The following is a 20,981-nucleotide window of genomic DNA, read 5'->3' as shown; positions in this document are numbered from 1 at the left end:
ATTTAGCACTCTAGAGATACCTCACTATATTGCAAACCAGACAAACAAACAGGTATGTTTATAAATGACAGCAGGATACCCACTCTGAAAACTATTGCTTTCAAAACCTGAGGTGGAGCAAAGGAAGGGGGAAAAAGGATGGAAGTTCAGTGGTATTCAAGCACAAATAGGGATGCTTTCCTTAAGGAAGATGTGTCCATCTGGGCAGCTCTCTAGGTCCTACACTCTGTTCTGTTAATTTCAATGGAATAAATGATCCAAAGAATCAAAGATGTTAACATGACCCTGTCACTGTACAGCATAAACCAGTGTTAAACATGATTCATGGTTCTGAGTACAGAGATCTCGCCCTGCATAGCCCCATGGAATCAATCACCATTAAAAAGCTTTTCAAACTTGCATTAAAGATACAGAAAAAAAAAAAGGAAAAACAGTTAAAGCATTTGAAATATAATGTATAAAAGGAGGCTTTTCTTCATTCCTTTTGGCTGTAGAGTTTTTAGCAATCCCCTGCCTGACAATCTTTTAGATGGTATTAAAGATGTAATAACTGTCCTTTTGGGGAGGTGGGGGAGAAAACAATAATTGAGATGGGCAGAAGTTGCTGTTCTTGTTAAAGTCCAATCCTGATTCCTTCAATACAAGAAAAACATGCAAGAGAGGAGAGAAAAGAACAGCGAAGACAGAAAATGCAGCTTCTGTCTCTGGTGCTAACTTGGTGCTTTCAATCTCACTCCTGAAGAAACATAGAGCACACAGTCCTGTCTACCGCTCCAAACTGTCCTAGTATATGGCTGTTTAAGGCATTGCTTTGATCTGTCTCTCTGGTCATGTGCTCACAGCAGTGTTGTGAAAGATACAATCTTGGCCAGCTAAACCAGACTCATTTTAAAAGACAAAAGGAGAAGAAAGAAAAGAAACAAGATGGGAAAAGGGAAACGACACACAAGGGAGGGAATGACAGCTACAAACCACATCTCACATCCCAGCAGTTGTTTGGGATTTAACCTGGTGGAGGTGGTGATGTCAGTTGGGTTCCTCTCTCTGGCTCAGTGTGATCAGGACATCTCTGAGGATCAGGTCAATGAAGGCCCAGTGGTGTCAGGGTGGGTTCTAGGATATGGTTGTGGTGGCAGCCATGATGGTAGAGCTCCCTCCTTTCAGTCCACCTGTCTCCAACCCTGTGGTTTGATACCCTTCCTCTCCTCCACATACACAAAAGCCATTTGTTAATGACCTCAAAAGGGGTCATGGGAAGAATAGCTCATCCCCTCATTATTTTATCCACTATTTAGACCTGATTGCTGACACACCAATTTTGGTCCATTAATTTCCGATTCCATTCTCCTCTTGTTTAGCGGTCATGATTTCAACACAGTTCTTGGGTGGTTTCAGTAGACTTTTTTGATTTGGACTAATTTATTCTGTCTCCTTTTTCTACCTTTTTCCAAACAGTTTTATATATAATAGTCTGAATTGGACTTTTGTTACTCTGGACAACTTAGAGAATAAGCCTCTACACAACAACAACTCCAGACGGCAGCATGACTCCTATGCCTGTGCTCTACCTCTAGGGGAGTTAATGTTAGTAGCAGGTAGCAGGTAGTTAATAGCAGGTAGCAACTCTGGGTCCCTGCTCTCACACCTCCAAACTCACATATTTTCAACCATGTGGTGTCCACATTACTGGACTTCTTCAGGCTCCTTGTAAGGAGAGGCGGGGCATGCCATGGAGGGGCCACTCATATTTATTTTACTGCAGCCCACTTCTGGGGGCCTTTTTGCTCTTTGCTCCCCTCTGCAGGGCAGCATGAGGCTCAAAGCCAACAACAGATATTCTGGTAGTCACTTGTAAGAAAACCAAGGCTTTCTTACATTATTCTATGGTGCAGCCTCCTTTTGTGGAAGGTTTACACGCACAATTGGTCAAGCCAGTCTGTAGTTTAGGAGTGCTCTTGGATTCCCTGCAGAGGAAGCTAAGATGTCATAGATCAGCATCCATGAGTAACGCTTTCTACCATCTCCGGTTGGCTAGGAGATTATCTCATGCTAGCGGACGACAACCTGGACTCAGTTATTTCTGCCTTCATCGTCTCTTGGCTGGACTGCGGCACTGTGATGTACCCAGGCATGAAGCCTTCAGCACTCAGGAAACTCCCACTGCTACAGAATGCAGCAGTACATCTCAGCAACACAGGCTACTGGAAGCACATCACACCTGTCCCTCCACTCTTCATACTGGGCTTCCCATAGAATTTCAAACCAAATTCAAAGTCTCTGTCCTTGTCTTCCAGACATACAATGGCCTGGGTGCAAGGCATCTAAAAGATTAACTAAAGCTCCTGTATGAAGATTATTCCACATCTCTAGCAGAATGGAGCTCTTTACAATAAGGTTAAACTTGTCTGTACAGGAGAAAGATCTTGGGGCCAAGACCATGGGATGATTTTCCACAAGAACTAAGGACGATCACAAACCCCACCACTTTCTGCTCCATGCTGCCTTTTGTTGACCTTTTTTCACACGAATACATGGCAATGTGTATAGTAAACACCCCCACCCCCACCCCAAATAACCAAACATCCCCTGAGGAGAGGATGAGTGAAAAGCACGTGACTGACATAAGTCAAGACATTTAATGTACTTCTGGAAGGTATCCAGATATTTCAGAGATAAAGGCAGTGTAAGAACCTGTATAGAATAGAATATCTTTCCCCCCAATTTTTATTATAGCTTCAGGGATACAGCATAAAAAGCAGTCTTACATTTGAGAACTGTTCACAGATAGGGAACCAAATAAAACTCCATACAGGGTACAGATTTACACAATGCTATATGCTCCTCTCTCTCTCTTTCTCTCTCACACACATATACACGCAGTTGCAAAGTCAAGCACTTGAAAGTTAGGAAATGCCAGAATTAAAGTTGCCTATGCAATCTTAATTCAGATGTCTTGTGCATGTGAATTATGATACAGTCTTTAATTACATGATCATCACACACTATTCTTTCCAGGTTTTTAAAGAACAAACTGAACACACAAAAATTCCATCATGGTGCATCCTACTGACACCCATCTGGGTCTTCAGCAGGGTTGGACCTCTGCCACTTGAGCTAACAGAATAACTGAGTAACTGATATCAGCAGAGCTAACAAAGTATCAGTAACTGATATCAACAGTAGTAGGCTGTCATCCTCTACTATGTGGAACACTACAAGACAAGATGGGACACTTTCCCATTCAGTTTCACAATTATTTGCTGCCAGCAGATGAATGGTGGGACTCAGGGCTTGTCTACATGGGACCAGCGAAACGCACTCATAAGTGTGTGGCAATTCTCCAAAAAGGCCCATATGTTTGGAGTTTAATGTACCACCCTACACACACCCACCTCATATAACATTTGAAAGCTATTTTATGCATGTTTGGATGAGGCATGATGTGGAGCTGTCAAGTGGTGCTCTAAGGCTGTAGATGGGATGAAACAATGGTGCCCAAAATGAGAAAGTGTCATTTTTGCACAGTTCCAGAAACACTGAAACATGACTATGATTACAGTTTTTACTGTTTAAGTTAATTTCAATATCTTAATACGGTGTTTATTGGCCAACACCACCAAATGAAAATGTATAAAAAGATTTTTATTGGTTTTGCCTTGCTGCATGGCTACATCATGTGTTTGGGGCTCCCAATTTAATTGACATACTACATGTTCCTGGATTCTCCATCAGTTATGAGGAGCTGAGGCAGTCCAGCACTAGTGCTGCAAAAATGGAAGTAGAAAGACTCCAGGGAAGTGTGTTCATTCCGAAAGGAATTATACCTCTTCATGCTGGTGGAATTCTCATCCATGAAGGAGCTGACAATATAGACATCAATGCAGAGACCACTGATGGAAAGAATACCTTCCATTGAATGACTAAAGTGGCATTTAAAGGACAGTCTGCAGCTCGTCCAGCATCACAAGAAATATCACTAAAGCCTGGGAAGAAAAGTCACTTACTCTCCCTAAGCAATCAAAGTCTCTTATGCAGCATGCAGCATTTGAAAAAACCTAGAACACATCCAGAACCGACTCACTGTGGAAAAAGTACTTGAGAAAATAGACTCTTGTCACCTACAGATGAACTCTGTCCAAGATCTCTCCTTTTAAGACTAGTACCTCATGATGTCCTACCAATATCAAAATTATGTTGATGTTCTTCACACTCAGGTGATTCCATTTTGGACTGGTTTCAACCACAAAACAAAGAAGTGCATCTACATGGCAGTTGCTTATGCATCTATTGTCGATGCCAGACCAACAGATATGGCCACAGTCTATACTACAATGCTGAAATGTAAGGTAATGTCAGACGCTCTAGGGCAGTAGCATGCCAATCAGACCAAAGATCAGTAACTGTATGCTGTTTCTCAGCAAGTGAAATGGACTCTCTCAAATGAACTTGGTACCAATGTGATTCACTTGGATGGTTGTCACACCCTGTGCTGTTTTACTGCATGTACTTAGAAATTTTGGGAAGACACAGGATTACTAGACCTTTTCGTTGATTCCGATGTGTATGCAGCTTGTACTGCAGAACAAATGCTTACCGGTAAACAATTCAACCTTGCTGTATGTGGCTTAACTCTAGTATTTGAGGCCCTGTGTGCTCTGAAACTTTATTCATTTGTTAAATGGTGTGAACTAGGAGAAGATACTCAAGTAGTTCCAGCATCTGACTGGCAGATGTTGGTAGACACTCACAAAAAAGGTATTTGAGTCTGAAGACACTGAATCCTTACAATATGTCATTAAAGAGCTTGATGATGCTGAAACTCAGCATATGCTATAACTACTGGAGGAATTTCAGACCTGGGGATGTGCCCAGTCTCCTACATTCAAGTTCTGAGATCATTGTTTCCAGGTTACGCAGATACTACTCCTAAACATCCATGCAGAGTGATGGCATGATTGGAAGTTTCACCTACACAACGTGCCATGCTTCCATAGTTCTTTGCAGCAAACAGGCCCAACTATGCCAGTTAGATATCAATCTACATTCTTGTTATGGTAATTCTCCCTGAAGAAGTACACAGTGCCTCTGAATCTGGAGAACTTGCTGTGTGTCAGAAGCCTGGTTCTTTCAGTGGCATTTGGAGTGACATGGGAACAGAGAAAACTGGCATCAAAGACTCAAAGGGCAGCAATGGGAATGTAGGACTGACAAGAAAGAAGCCAGCCCTTGTCAGATGGACCGTCACAAGACATGTCTGAGTGAATAAACAAAAGCTATGAGAGAAAGAAGTGAAGACAAAGTCCACAAACAAGTCCTTGCCTCTGCACTGAAGAGGGATGAAGAGCATGTTACAGCTCTTACCAACTATGTCATCAACAATATGACAAACCCATTTGACCCCAAATCACATCCAAAAGTGCTTATCAACATATCTACTAGACTGCATGTAACATTATATGTACAAGAGTCTCTACTGAAAATAGCAGATGTTGGTGAAGAACCAATGGAGAGATTTGTGAGAGGTGCACTTGATTCTGATGGGCAGGAAAACTGGCATCAAAACATTTGCTGACATGGCCAAAAAAATCAAATTTAAGTCTGGCAAAGGAAGGACAATCAGAGCAGCAATCAGTCCAGAAAATGTTTTCACAGAGTCCTGTCCATTGCAAGATGCAGAGATGATGTTTCAATGGCAGCTGTTCTTAGTAACCCAATAGAACCTCTGCCTTTGTCCCTCTTTCATGCTGACAAAACAAGAACAGACAAAGCTGAATTAAAGCATCAGCTGGAAGCTCAAGCTGAAAGAATCCATAAGCAAAGAGCATGCAACAAAGAAACCACAGTTTCTCCAGAGTGTCTGGAGCTTTAGTTAATCAATACATCAGAGATGCCATGGCTGTCATACAATGATGGCTGGAGACAAATTCCACATATTCAGTGAACTAGCTGCTGAGTTCTTGAGGCACGTCTTAAGATTTCACAAAGCTAATTCTGTAATCAAAGTCTTTGACAGATATGACAACAGTAACTGGGAAAACTGTAGAAAGACAGCAAAGGACAAGATCAAAGGTTGGATGCAAGAAATTGGTGATTGGTGCCTGTGCCTCCATGGAAAAGGTTTTTCAATGTGGCCTCCAATAAGCAGTCACTTGTAAAATTCCTCTGTAAATACAGGGTTCAAAAATGCACCTGAGTGTAGGAACTCGTCCATCACCAAACACTCCTCCTTGCTGGAGGCTTTTCCAATGGTGAGGTAGCAAAGTCCATCACCAGTAGAAATGCTGAAGAAGCCCAAGCCTTGTACAGTACTCAAGAAGAAGTGGATACAAGGATACTTCTGCATGCTATATGTGCCAATATGGATTTCAAGTCTTTTTGTGTCAAAGGAATGATTAGGTCACCTGGTACCGAGGTTTTAGTCCTGCCTGTTCACTACCTTCCAGAAATGGAACACACAGATAGCATGTGGATTGAAACAGACACCAGCACAACTGACTAGTGTTGTTTCATATCTGTGCAGGCAATTTATGATGCATTCACGCCTGAATTCTGCAACCTACTTCTTGCTGTACATGCATTGATAGGATGTGACTGGGTCATCCCTATTTGGAATTGAGAGGGGGGAAATCTGTGTTCAATGTTGTCAGAACAAAGGGAGCTTACCTCATCAGAGATCTTGACAAATTGGGAGAGCGTGATGGACAAGCCACAATTTCTGCAGCTAGGAAGTTGTTAGCAGTGCTATATGACCAGAGTGACAAAGGAGACCCAAATTGTTTGTGCCTCAATCTAGCCATCAAAAAGGACAAGTCATCAGCCAAACTCCCATCACATGAGGGCAGTTCTGAAGAGCATGTCAAAAGAGCATCTTGACAGACAAAGACTTGGGTGTCTTTGGACACAGGTAAATCAGTTATCACTGCAACATGGACGGACAAATGTGGATGATGAACTTCTTGTATTCTTCAAGGGCCCAATGACATCTGAGCTTCTACAAGACCTTATCTGTGCCTATAACAGTGGGGGTCGCTGAACCATCAATTGTCTGTAGTCAGAACGATCTTCCCTGCACAAACTGTGTATATGCAAAGGCAATGAAAAACTGGGTAACCCATACACTCTTGACAGAGATCATAATGAGCAAGATGATAATAATGTTGACCAGAAATGTCACCAGTGCTATTACAGTTCAATGATACCTGTATAGATTTATTATTAGAGTTTGCTTTACCCTTTAGATTGTTGTTGTGATGGTTTGATGTCACAAAGAAATCCAATTTTATGTCTTGAAATAATACACAGAGTCATTAAACTAACAGAAACAAATGCAAATATTTCAAAGCGGCCATTTTAAAGTATTGATCGTATTATTATTTACCCATTTCTATGGTAATGGCACCACTTGACAGCTCCACATCTCACCTCATCTTAAAGTAAACATAATAAGCTTTCAAATTATGTATGATGTGCTTATGTGTAGAAAGGGTATATTAAGTCGATCAAATCCGTGGTGACTGCTGCTCGTACATACAGGGGTGTAGTTTTAACATGTTGCACTCTAACTGCCCCATGTAGACCCTATTGGTGACGTCTAAAAAAGACCTACGTCATGTTAATGCAAACAAGCTACTTTTTGGAATGTGCCCACAGTGCAGTTAGAGCACTTCACAAATCACACCCCTCTGGAGCACTCTGTCGTGCTATGTAGACAAGCCCTCATGAATCTTGGACTCTGTTCCAGGTTCTGGAGTGGAGTGTTCACTAACGGACACAAATCTTCTGCCTATTCCCCACAAACTTGACCTCTTTTGTCCCATCCCTTCCAACCCAACCCTGTCCTAGTCCTATGTCTTCCCCACCCTAGCGCCTCATTCCAGTTCCATTTTATCACCAATCTAGTCCCAGTCTCCATTTCTAAAGGGGTCTCATCTTAGTGCCAGTCTTCTTGCCCAGCAAGTTCTAGGCCTGGTCTACTCTAGAAAGTTAGGTTGGCTTAACTATGTCGGTCAGGGGTGTGAAATGTCTGGTAGTAGCTCCAGCAGAAATTGTTCTAGAAAAGCCAGAAGATGTTCTCTCCATTCAGATATCTTGATAGGCTGAGGATCTGCATTTTGTGTGAAATTCAGCCTAGGGAGAGGACCAGCACAAGGAAGGCCTATGCATCACTTAAGCTCTCAATGGTGCATTGTGCTGGCTCTCCACACAGGGGAAAATCTCTAATCATCCACCCTGGGGTAAGCATTTCCACACAGATGGAAACTGTGGACAGAGCTTGAGGAATTCAGTAAGAAATCTTCACTTTTTATTACATGCAGGTTGTCAACAACTCCTAATCCTGGTACATGCACTGGCCTGCCCAATGGATGATTTTGTGATGGTGTTTAGCTAGTTGTGGAAGAGACAGAGGAGTTCTCTGAGCTTGATGCAGAGCCTCATAAACTGGGAATATACAGAATGACTATTGCTTTGGAATCGGATTGTTGGGAGGATTAGTCAAGGTTTGTAAACTGCTCCAAGATCTTTAATAAATTGTGCTATGTCAATGTTTATTATTTTCATTTCTCAGCATTACTCAGAGGCTTTGCCACGTTTTTTATTTTGGGGATTGGACTAGTTCAAAAATTGCCTGTCTTTCCAAATCCTGGAAATGGTTGCTCTGTGAGACTAGCAATTAGCTTGGTGAAGGAGGGTTAACTTTTCTTGACATATCTAGGCCATTGGCATCGAATAATAGGAATCAGAAATAGAAAGAAACCTAATTAGATGATCCAGCCAGTCCTTCTTTCTTTAGAACTTATTTTCCAGGCCTCCTTGTGTTTAGGACTAGCATTATGTTTTAAATGCATACATGAAATTATGTGATAAACCTTATAACCATACACCACCACATTTACAATGAATTTACAATCTATTCCATCAGGAAATAAACCTTGGATTCTGACTGCCTTCGAAAAAAAATTATTGCAAGTTTAGACTAGTCCTTAAAACACAAACAAACAAACATAAACTGGAGAGTGACCTACCCGTGTTCCTCTCTGTGGGGGTAAACAGGTATCCTGTGTGTGACAGATGAAGAAGGCACATGAGGACTTCTCATGCAGGGCAGTTGTTGTGAGTTTTCAGCAGGTGACCCAGCAGCTGTTGTCACAGTGTAGGTGAGTGACCATGTGTATGATTGCATAGCCCCTGCACAACAAACAAAGGAGACATTCATAGTTAACACGAGCCATAGCCCTTTGAAATGATCCATTTTGAAATAGCCAATAAAGAGCAATCTAATAAGGTAATGCCAATGAAGAATACCAACCCGAAGGAGGTGAACAAAAATGGGCCTAGTGGTAGCAATAAAACACCCATTTTTGAGGAACCCTTCCAAAAGTACAAATAGGTGAGCTGAAATATCTGACACTGGGAGAGAACCCAGACTTAACTGGTATTTTTGAAACATAGCAGGAAGTGAATAATCAATGTGATGCTGTAATTTGTGCCTATATACCTTTGGGGCCAAGGACTGACTTTTTGTTCAGTTTGTACAGCACCTAGCACAGTGGAGGCCTAGTCCATGACTAGGGCTCTTAGGAACTACAGTGATACAAAAATAAATAAATACATACATACATAAATAATATACAAAAACCAGGATATGGCTTAGAGCTGGGAGAATAGCATGAGCATCAAACATTCCATAGACTGTATGGGCCAAATCCTGGGCTCCTGTCTCCAACAGAGTGGAGCTCTGTGCTGGCCTACTTGAACCTCAGGATGATCAGGGCTGGTGTGGTAGGAAAAATGGTCAGGGCCCTTGGGGTTTAGAAGAGGGTTGGCCTCATGCAAATGAATTCCCTGAAACCTGACTTGGCTTTCAGCTACGCACCAATCTAAGTTCTTATGTGGTCCTCATCACTGTGGTATCAGATTGGCTCCCAAAATAACGGCAAGTGCACACTTGTAGATGTTCCTCTCTTTCTTCCCACTAGTCAGCAGGGACTAGACTTTGTTTACTTTTAATGAGGTTCTATTCTGGGATGGTAAAGGCAAAGAAATGGATTTTGCTTTTTGCTCTGAAGGTGCTGAAGTTTTAATCAGCCTGGTCTCTTCCAGTTAGAAACTCCAGATTCATGGGTGAGTTTCTGAGAAACTTTGTCCTCTCCACATGACTCTCGCTCTTGAGATTGGTGGTTCCATAATTCTGGGGCAACATAGCTGTTGCGAATGTAATGATCATACAGGATGAGGTTTTCCCACAAATAGGGACCAAATTCCATGAAGATGAGGATCAAAATCTTGAATTTGACCCAGTATAGAACAGGGAGCCAAAGAAGGTAGCAGAATAGGGGTCACCAGGTGCCCTCAATTCTCTTTCCTTAGCTAAAAAGGGAATAGATCAGAGCTTCAGGAGCTAGCTTGGTTTTTTCTTCAGCCCTCTAGGACTTTCTGTTGTGTGAAAGAGAGGCAAGTTATTGTGTTGTCAGCTCTGTGTCCATTGTATGGCTTTGGTGAATGGAGAAGCAGTGGGTGATTTTCTTCAGAAAGTCAGGCAGATAATTCTTTGTAGTGGGAAGCGTTCAACTCTGGGTCTGAAAAGGGGACACCCTATGCTAAGCTAGGTGATTCATAGTCTGAAACACTCCAGCAGGGTGTGACTTCATGACTGCTGTGGTGTAGAAGAGTTGGGAGTTCTTTGTGTGTTTCATGCCTGAGGGTAGGTTCACCAGGATTGCTTGTGCTAGAGCCTGTCTGCATTTGCCTTTGTACTCCATCATTGACACTTGAATTTTCTTCATTTCTGCTTCTTCTGTTACAGGTTTGCAGAGAACCACTAAGATCTGTGGGAGCAATGCAGAGGGTGTGGGCATTCCAGTGCTAAAACATCAATGGCTGTGTTTAATAAGTGGTCATAGTGACTCAATAGAGCCTCTAACCTGTGGCAAGTTCAAAATGTGACCTTCTCAGTGTGTAGAGCCAGATGTTACCCATGAGAAACTAAGAATGGAAAATGCCGCAAAGAGGTTTTGGGCCATTACTTTGGAGGGGTTGTCAATATGGTTGCTGAAATCTTCCAGGACTATCATCGGAATGTCTTCACCATGTCAGACAGCACCTCAGGCTGCTGTTCTAGGAAAGGTTTGCTCTCTGGGACGTCTGTAGATTATCATCTTGTATATGTTGGGCTTGTCTCTGGATTTGTAGAGCAGCTGAGTATTGAAAGATTTTGCGTCAAGGAGGCCTCTTGCACTTGAGGCTGGATTGGAAAAGGATGACTATTCATCCTTTCTCTCCTTTGTGGAGGAAGTGCAGTAGGGTGAACAGATGTCCCAATTTTATAGGGACAGTCCTGATATTCAGGGATTTTTCTTATATAGGTGCCCATTACCCCCCACCCCCATCTTGATTTTTCACACTTGCTATCTATTCACCCTAGAACGCAGTACCTTTCACAGAGTGACCTTCACGTGAAGAGAGAGGGGGAGGAAGAAGAGCGCTTCAGGGTTTGTGTGTGGATGGATGTACTGGGGAGGGCATCAGTCAGAGCCTCCCATACATTGTGGTAGGGCAAAAGATAGAAGGAGAATAACTTGAAGAGATTGTGGTGGTTTTGTTTTTCTAAACACCAGCCATGAGAGTCCCAGTCCCACAGCTCTTATACCATCAATCCCATTAAATGGGCAGCAAGACTGGAATCCAGAAGACTGAGCCTTTTTTTAGTGCTGTATTCACCGAACTGATCATAAAACAGTCGTGGTTGGGTGATTTGACAACACTTTGCTCTTCTTTGTGTTATGAGTGTGCAGGGTTTGATTAAACTTGGAAAGTTCTTTTGCTTCATGTCACTTTATTTTTTACTTATTTACTTTTTTAAGACTGACTACATTTTTGAGAATGTCAAAGCAAGAAGCCCTCTGTAGGAAGCACAATGTATAAATAGCTCTGTTAAAAGCCAACAACAGTCCTGTTGTGCTATCACACAACAAAGCCAAAAATGCAAAGGAATTTCATTCACAGAAGCTGATTTGTACTACAAACACTTACTGTAGTTGTCTATGTGTGTACTTCTGTGAATACTCCAATATAGCTGGGCCAATCAGCTATTGCCCTGCCACTTGTACAGTCATTTATACCAGTGCAAAGTGAATGCAGAGTGACAGTAAAATGCTACCATATCACAATGGCAGCATTTTACAGCCACTTTCTACTGGATTGGAAAGGTACAGGGCAACACTGAATCAAGCCCAGAGATGTCAGTAGGATTCGCAGTAGTAAATATTGTACCTGATAGTAAGCAGTATTGTCAGTCCCCTGTGTTCAAAATTCAGGAGTTAGGCTTGGTCAACATTACAGACTTACGCCGGTATAAATACATCTCTCAGGGGGTGTGGAAAATAAACAGTGCTATGTCGACAGGAGGGCTTCTCCGGTTAGCATAGCTACTGCATCTCCAAGAGGTGGATTAACCATGCCGATGGAGAAGCAGGTAGCGTCTTCACTAGGTGCTACAGTGGTGCAGATGAATCTGTGCAGATGCGCCTCTGCAGTGCTGTATGTGTAGGCAAGCCCTCAGTCTCTCCAAAAGCAGGAGAGCGGCTTAAAATCAGATTTAAAAAAATAATACATTTGGGGTTCTTTTCATTTGCTTCCTGGTGCAGGATCCTTTAGGGTTTGCATCATCAAGCTTCTCTCTGCAACCATGTGGGCTAGAAACGTACTTTAATTTTTAAACAAAAGCTGACATTCTCACATATTCTCACACATCCAGGAGCTGGAGCTTTAAGTAAAAGCACCAAATATTGTGAGACTCATGATAAAATCATGAGAACTGGCAACACTCACTAAGAGTTTGCAAGATCAGCTCCCAAAGAACAATAATACCAAGTCAGCACCCTGTGGAACAGTGCACTACTGAAACGAACCTTTGATTAAAATATACATTCCTTGTAATTGAGAGGAAGGCAGTTGAGGTGGATCAGGAGGTGGAGGAATGATTCATTATCTATCAGCAAAAAGTTACAATGCAGAATTTCTGTAAGCTAGTTCAGGTTCTTCTAACAGAAATTGCACTAGCAATTGAGTAATCAGAGGCTTTAAGAGAGGACTGCAGAGTCAACCATATACCCATCACCTTTGTTACAATATTGTTGTAGTTTGAACAATCATTAATCTGCCCTTTGTAATTTAGAAAGAATTAGGGCTAATTATCCTTTTAAACTTTCAGTAATTTATCAGAAAAATTTAAATAAAATGTTAATTGGGCATACCAGATGTTTTACACCAGAGCAATTTATATAGGATTTACCTTAGCTTAGTTAGGTGTCATCTAATCACAGTGATTTAATTTGCTGCTTTTGTGTTTAACCAGTGAGTGCATGCAGAAAGTTTAAAATACAAGTTTAATAGTTAACTTTTATTGCCAGTGCCACAAGCAGCAAGGATTTAATGACACCTTAAATTGGGGAACTGCAAGATATTGGCAATCAACCATAAGAACATAAGAACAGCCATACTGGGTCAGACCAGTGGTCCATCTAGCCCAGTATCCTGTCTTCTGACAGTAGCCAATGCCAGGTGCTTCAGAGGGAATTAACAGAACAGGTCATTATCAAGTGATCCATCCGTCCCCTTATGCTCTTATGGGGAACTGCAAGCTATTGACAACCAACCAGATTCGTTTTCTAGTTGTACAATGCATTTCCACACTGCTACATTTACCTACATACACACACAAAAAAAAAATTAAGGAAAGGCAACACAGTAAACTTTTAAATATATCTTAAGAGAATTGTTGGTTAAATCCGCATATCTGGAGCAAATAAGCAGAATGAAAAAACAAACAAAAAGAAAATAAATTGAGAACTTTAGACTTCATCCCTCAAATCCTCAGCTGGTGTAAATATGCATAACTTTACTGAGCTGGGGTACTTACATTTTCAAATACTTTGATTTTTACCTTACATACTGTGTAAGCGCTAAGACCTGGTCTATACATAAAAGTTTTATCAGTATAACTGTTTTGAGTAGGGATGTGATTATTTTTTTAATAACATAGTTGTACTAGTACTAGACCTAGTATGGATTCAGTTAGACTGGTATAAAGGTGAGACTGCACCTAAAACTTCAGTCAACCTAGCTATGTCGCTTGGGTTTGTGAAAAATTTTGGGCCCTGTACAGTTAGTTTGACCTAATCCCCACTGTAGTCACAGCCTCTTGAGGGGATGGATTTACTACAGCAGTGGAAAAATCCCTTCCAGAAAAACAAAATAATCCTTGAGAAACTGAGCCAGATTTTTAAAGCATTTAGGCACCTAAAGATGCAGACGGAGTCCATTAAAATCAGTGGGAATTAGGAGTTGAGGTGTTTTTGAAAAAAATCCCACTAAGAGCCTATATAGCTTTATAAACCTGGTCCATTCAAACTATGTCCATTTTTTAGAGAAAGTATGCATTAAGTAATCGAGGGGTTCTAAAGCACTGTATTTATAAAAGCATTGCTAGAAATATGCAATTTTAAACTGAGCTTTGAAAACATTTTGGAACAAAACTGTGGACCTGTTCTTATAAAGGCCAAAGACATCTCCACAATAATGTGTTAATATTTCTATCTGCTTTTACGAATTTGTATCTTGATGCACAGGAATCCATGCACACATTGGATCCTTTTTCAATTACACTGTATGCCATGTTTGGCAAGATATAAAGAAAATATCTATTTACAATTATTAATATTGAACATATGCTGAATCCATTTTGAGAGGGCTTCTTCAGTTATAGGGGCAGATCCTCAGCTGCTCTAAACAGACACATTGCAATAAAAACTGTGAGCAGGCTTTTGGTTTTTTTGCCACAATTTTTTTGGAAAAAAAGAATGCAAGAACCAGTCACCCTTAGCCTACCTACCTGTTGTAGTTGCTATGCAAGCATACTCTGGGGATTGATTGCTGACAGGTGAGGTTGCAGACGGCACTTCCACCGAGGTGGCAGATTTAGCTGGAGAGAATGGCACTGGAGAGGGAGTTGGAGGAGCAGGATCTGTCAATATAATTTCTTCTCGTATTTCTGCTGAAGATTGGGAGACAGATCAAAAAAAATTGTTAAATATGGCTCATAGAGCCCTATGAAATAAATCACACAGAAAAGTAAATTTTAGATGTAAATTCTGGTGTGTGGAGGAATGTGTAGCAAAAGTCACATAAATCTGTCTTTATCTCAGGTATTTTCATGGCCCCACTGCTGTAGTATCCCTCCATCATTAACATGTATATCCTCACAACATCATTGTGAAGTACTCTTATGCCCATTTTACAGATGGGGAACTGAGGCAAAGAGATGATAAATGACTTACCTAGGAAGTCTGCAGAGGAGTCTGGAATTAAACCCAGGTCTTACAAGTCACAGGCTAGCATCCTAACCACTGGACTATCCTTCCTCTCCTACACCTTAGGTGTCAAACTTAGTCTATGGTAAAACTGAGGGTTGAGCTTTTCAAAAGCCAACTAGTGGGTTTAGCCACATAACTCCCATTTAAATATCCGGAGCTGCAGGGAGGGATGGAAACTGGCACCACTGACTCTGTGCCTGCTAAGGGCTCCTTCTCATCACATGCATCCTGAACATTCTCAGTATATTGCTGGGGCTGTATTGGAGTAACTGAGCATACAGCACTGAGTATCTGGCCTCTGTATTTCTATTGATAATCTAGATTTTTTTCTTTGGAAGTTGAACATCAGTATATCATAATAGCAGCTTTGGCTTTAACCTTAACCAGTGAAAGTCATTCATCCTGATTCTCTTCTCAGATACAGTGGTGTAAAATCAGAAGTAACTCAACCAAAGACAAGGGACATATTATTGTAAAGCCAGTATAAGGGAGAGAGGAATCAAGACTGGTGTCACTTAAATGTGACTGTGATTTTATAGGTCAGTTGATGTGAACATTCAAAAACATTCAAAAATCCCTGGCTGAAATCTCAAGTGTAGGTTTAAGAGTTGAAATTTTCAGACTATCATAACTAAACTCAATAGTTACAGCAATAACCAAGCAGTCTAATTCAGAATCAACTTCAGGACATTCATTAACCAGAGAGGCTCATAACAGACTTGTCTGAAATAAAAACAGAGCTGAGAAATGACACATTCCTTCTGAAAAGGCATACTTAGGACGTAAGGAAATGCCCATGACCAGAAATGGGTGAATCACAGAGAATAAAATTATAGAAGACATGTAAGGAACTGCTAAGAAAACAAACTCACCTGTGCTCCCTTCTCCTTTCATTGCCCTCATTAACTCATTAGCTCTCTCCTGACAATGCAGTGATTCTAACAGATACAATACGTAGTCATCAAACATCAAGTGAATAAGGTGAAAAGACCCTGGTAATGAAATAATGTAAACAAACAAAAAAGTAATTAAGGTCTCAATATACTTATTATACAACTAATTACAGTATTACAAAAAAAAAAAAAAAAAAACCCCAAAAACCAAAAAACAAAACTGAATGCCACTGGCCCCTGTACAGTCCAGCTACTGAAGCATGTCTCTTACTGAAAGTTGTGTCATCTGTCAATGTTAAAGGCAAATTAAGAAGGGAGGGTGTTTTTATGTCTGGGATCTGATTGCCAGAGTGTATTCGTACCTGGATTTATACAGATGATGTGAATTCCTGGATCATTTCTCAGAAGTTAAATTTATGTCTCTGGGGTCCAGTTCCTGAGAAAAGTGTCCTGACAAATAAGTATCATTTTGTAGCAATTATAAATCTTGAGCAAGAAGCCTTTTGTACCAAGCTGCCTCTCCTATATCCAAGCAAGCCCTTACTAAGCCATATGGGGTGGTTTGAGAAAGCAGGAAATGAATCAAAAGAATAAAAATCTATTATCTGTCAAATACACTAGCAAAAAGTAATATTAAGCTAGCTGGACTGTCCATGGGGGCTTTAAACTAGAAAGATGGAGGGAAGGATATGGTAAAAGTCAGAAACTACAGGACCTGGGCTCCAGCCTTCCTTCAGCATCTTCCCAGCAAGAGCCTGATTATCTTTTTGTTAGCAACGGTACCATTTATATAGGACCTTTAAAGCCAGAATATTTTCTTCCCAACTCTCTGGAAATGTAATCCGTTTTGTCAAGAATCAAAACACATTATTCATCTATGATAGGATGCCCAAACGCCTTAAAATAAGTTGCTTTAACAAGAAGCATTGTGTCAGTCAGGTTAGGTACAGTCTGAAGAATTTATAAATGAGGGACTTTCCCATTTTTCCTAATTAAATGACTGGAGGTAAATTATGTTTGCAGTTAGACTAACTGGATTAAAAAATTATAGGCGTTAAGAATCAGCATACTTTAGGATGTAAACTGATCATCACCTAGTTGAGATCTCTCACGTCCTAGCATTGTACAATTGACCAAGAACATTATAGCATGCTTTTCTGCCTTTCTTTGAAGCATCAGATTTAGATCACTGACAAATGTAGAATAGTGAATAGGGTAGACCAATGATATGTTCTGGTATGACAATTCCAATCTACCTAAAACATCAGACAAGGCATAGGTCAGAATGATAGAAATGAGAGACTTAAAGACTCCTTAGGTAAAAAAGTCCAGCCTCCTCCTAATGCAGGATTCACTCCCTACAATACATCTTGTGGGTTTTATCCAGTCTAACTTGAGGTTTCCACTACTTCCCAAACATGTTAGCAGAAATTGTGGGATGCCCCATGTGGAAGGGCTGAAACAGAGGTGTCACACTGCTTCAGCCAACCAAAGCAGTGTCAACACCTCTGTCATCAGCTCTTCCACATGAAGCATCTGTCAAGTTATTAAGTACCACATTACTTTAGCTGGAGTAGGAAGTGTCCTGAATGTTTTGGCTTTACCTGGGATCTCCCAAAAGAGGGACAGGCATTACTATATTTAACAGCTATCAATCTTGGAAGTTCTAAGCACATTTCTTGGTGGTTCCTAGGCAAACCACTTCCTAGAAGGCAATTTGAGACATGCTATACAGACATGGATCTGGACAAGGAAATAAGGATTTCCTGTATACTGTCAGGTCTCAGTTCAGTTAGAGAAATGCCAAGAAACAGAGAACAGAAGTGAGGGAAGCAGAAATGGGAAAGCATTGACTTTGCCATTCTAGCCTCTATAGACAGAGATTAAAAAATTGATATGAGGACTCAGACAGTATGTGAAGTAGGCATGTCCATATGCTATCACTGGGCAGATTCAGCAGCATATGGAAAATAGGAAGCAAAGGAGAAAAAAATCAAGCCAGACTACTTTGTCTGGAGAGCCTACTAGAATCTATTAGAGCTGATTTAAACTAAATGTTTTTTCTTCCAAAACCAATCTTTTTTCAAAAATGAAAAATTTCACAAAAACATGCTGATCCTCTTTTCTGTAGTTTTAAAAATTTCCCATGACATTTTTTCTAAACTTTTAAATCACAGTTTGTATTGATTTTTTAAGCAAAATAACATCATAATTTTTCATTTATCAAAAACCTGTTTTTTGATAAACAAAAAATGTGCAACCGTTTTGATAAAGTGACAATAAACTGATTTTGTACAAAACAGAAAAATGGGTCTATATCAACTGCAAAACAGAAACTTTGAATGTTGGAGTTAATATTTTTTATATTTTTCAACCAGCTGTATTATCTATATTATACGACAGAGCTGGGTGAACACTTCAATTATTTTTTTGTGAAGAATCACTCAAATGAGAAATTTTACTTGCTTTGCTCTTTTTGTATCATCTTTCCACCAATAATTAGTATATTTTAGATATATTTATTTGGACATACATGGTACATTTAAAATTGCCTATCAAAGGCTTTAGGTACCTTTGGCAGGAGCTAAAACAATCAGATTGGAATAATAGTAAACCCAGCAGAAACACCAGAGAAAATAGCCAGCTGAAAAGCAATCAGAAATCAACTCCATCCAGAGACCCTACATCCCCCAACCACAAATATGAGCCCTCAGTATACTCATCCCTCCCCACAACCTGGGAAAAGAGGCTCTCTCATTCTCAAGTCAACCGATTTGCTGTATTTCAAACCTAGGCATATGGGAGGGCGAATTCCAAAACTGAGGGTCCCTCACAAAGAATGTCCTGCCAACAGGGCCCCTTTTTCACAAGCCAAGGGGTGTCCACTCACTGCTCGCAAAAGTGGAAGCTGGGGACAGAGAGAGGCTCCCTCCCCCATAGGCACGTGCTTGACCACAGGCCAGCGTCTGATCCAAAACTTTCAAATTTCTTTACTGATTTTTTACCAAACTTTTAAGAGAAAGACCTTCCCTGGAATGGGATGCAACATATGTAATTTCAGTATGATTGGTTTATTTGGGGGAAGTTAGAGGAGAAGGTTGAAAGCTGAACTAATATTAGGGAGCTAGTTTCTACCTTAACAATGAGTGGCTACAGCTGCTCTGTAGATATGCAGTTCTTTGCTCATATATGCAGTACAAGTGGACTATAGAAGAAGCAGTCTGAAAGGCCCTATGTCATATGCAGTGCTACCTCGTAATTAGGTTTTCAAAGCAACTGTGCACACACTCTTCTTCAGTTGCAACTGCTCTAGTCTTTTTGTTCTATTCTCTCAACGCATGCATGCATAACTTCTATTGTTATTCATGGGAATTATGTACAACATTGGGGGGAGAACAGATGCTTTGTGTCCTTGAGGCAAGACCAAAAAAACCCCCCAAACCAGACATTTTTATTTTCATTCCACTAGTGAATATAAAAAGCTTGATTCACCGCTTGTGTGATCATTTACACCTGTGCAAATCAAAACTGTAGGTTTCACACCTGTTGTACAGAAATAAAAATGACTAATAAGGTGCAATACAGTGGAGAGCCATACCCAAGCTCTGTAGCTGTTTAGTTTTATAATTTTTTTGAACTGGAAGTCTTGTAAAAACTGCAAATGGAATATGATAACTATTTTCAAAAAGCTTAACATCAGTTACAATGCTAGTAGAATCCTGCTCTGCTTAGAAGTGTATGAACACAATGGGCCCGATTGACCATTGTGTTAGTCTGGTTTTAATACTGGAGTTCACTAGTGTAAAACTGGAGCATTATGCCCCAAAACAAGCCTGGTTCTCCTCTCCCACAAGTTGTACAGTGGTGTGCCTGGGTGGACTTCAATGGAGTCATTACTGATCTGGACCAGAGGTGAATCAGGCCTTATGTTTGAAGTGATTCAGGGTTGCCAACTCTCAGGATTTTAATCACACATCTCAGGTTATTTACTGTTTTTCCTTCAAGCCCCTTCTCCCAGAGACATGTGATTATGTGACAATTTCAGCTTTCATTAAAAAATAAAAAGTTTCTAGCTCTCATGGTTGCAGAGAAAAGCTTGAAAATAGGAACACAAAATGCTCAAATGCTAGAACAGGGGTGGCCAACCAGTCAGAGACAAAGAGCAGCAAAGAGCCACATTTACCTTTTCAGTTTCCCCTCATCTCTTACCCTCCCTGGAAAATTCGCCCTGATCCCTCAATTTCGGGGGCAGCTTGTCAATTTCACTTGTCAGTTTCCCGTCTCTTACTCCCCCCAAAAGCTTGTCAATTTCAAAGAGCAAAGAGCTGCAAAGAACAAACAGCAAAGAGCAGCAAGCCACATTTGTATGACCAAAGAGCCGCATGTGGCTTGCGAGCTGCAGGTTGGCCACCCCTGTGCTAGTTTTTTTTTTTTTTTTAAATCTCATGGTATTTTGGGGCCTAACTCTTGATTTTTGAACACTTGGGGTTGGCAATACTGAATACACCATTTAAAAAACTATCTGGTCCCCTTGACTGTCTCTGAATTTCTCTCTTCTTTTCCCATTAATTCTATGTAGATTTTTTAATTTTGTAGACTATTTGAGACAGTGTTTGTATGAAAGACTCTGCATTAATTTGATACAACACACCTTGTTTGTAATCATTTTAAATGAGTCAAGTTAAATGTAAGATATAAAGCGAAACCAATTTCAGAA

The 20,981-nt window shown here is 40.6% G+C and overlaps 1 protein-coding gene across 1 annotated transcript in view; it reads right to left on the bottom strand.

Moving 5' to 3' along the window:
• The window catches only part of RFX4 (regulatory factor X4), a 104,259-nt gene that overhangs the window by 12,779 nt on the left and 70,499 nt on the right, over positions 1–20,981 (bottom strand). The window contains exons 14-16 of the mRNA XM_067558991.1: positions 16,244–16,363; positions 14,891–15,052; positions 9,024–9,186 (exon numbers count right to left, since the gene is read on the bottom strand). Coding sequence (XP_067415092.1) covers positions 9,024–9,186; positions 14,891–15,052; positions 16,244–16,363 — 445 coding nt within the window. The remainder of the gene's footprint in view (positions 1–9,023; positions 9,187–14,890; positions 15,053–16,243; positions 16,364–20,981) is intronic.

The sequence above is a fragment of the Emydura macquarii genome, unplaced genomic scaffold (genome assembly GCF_026122565.2).
Source record: "Emydura macquarii macquarii isolate MOO-44397 ecotype Brisbane River unplaced genomic scaffold, CSIRO-AGI_Emac_v2 contig_2205, whole genome shotgun sequence".
Lineage (NCBI taxonomy): Eukaryota > Metazoa > Chordata > Testudines > Chelidae > Emydura > Emydura macquarii.
This window is presented reverse-complemented; position numbering and strand designations above follow the sequence as displayed.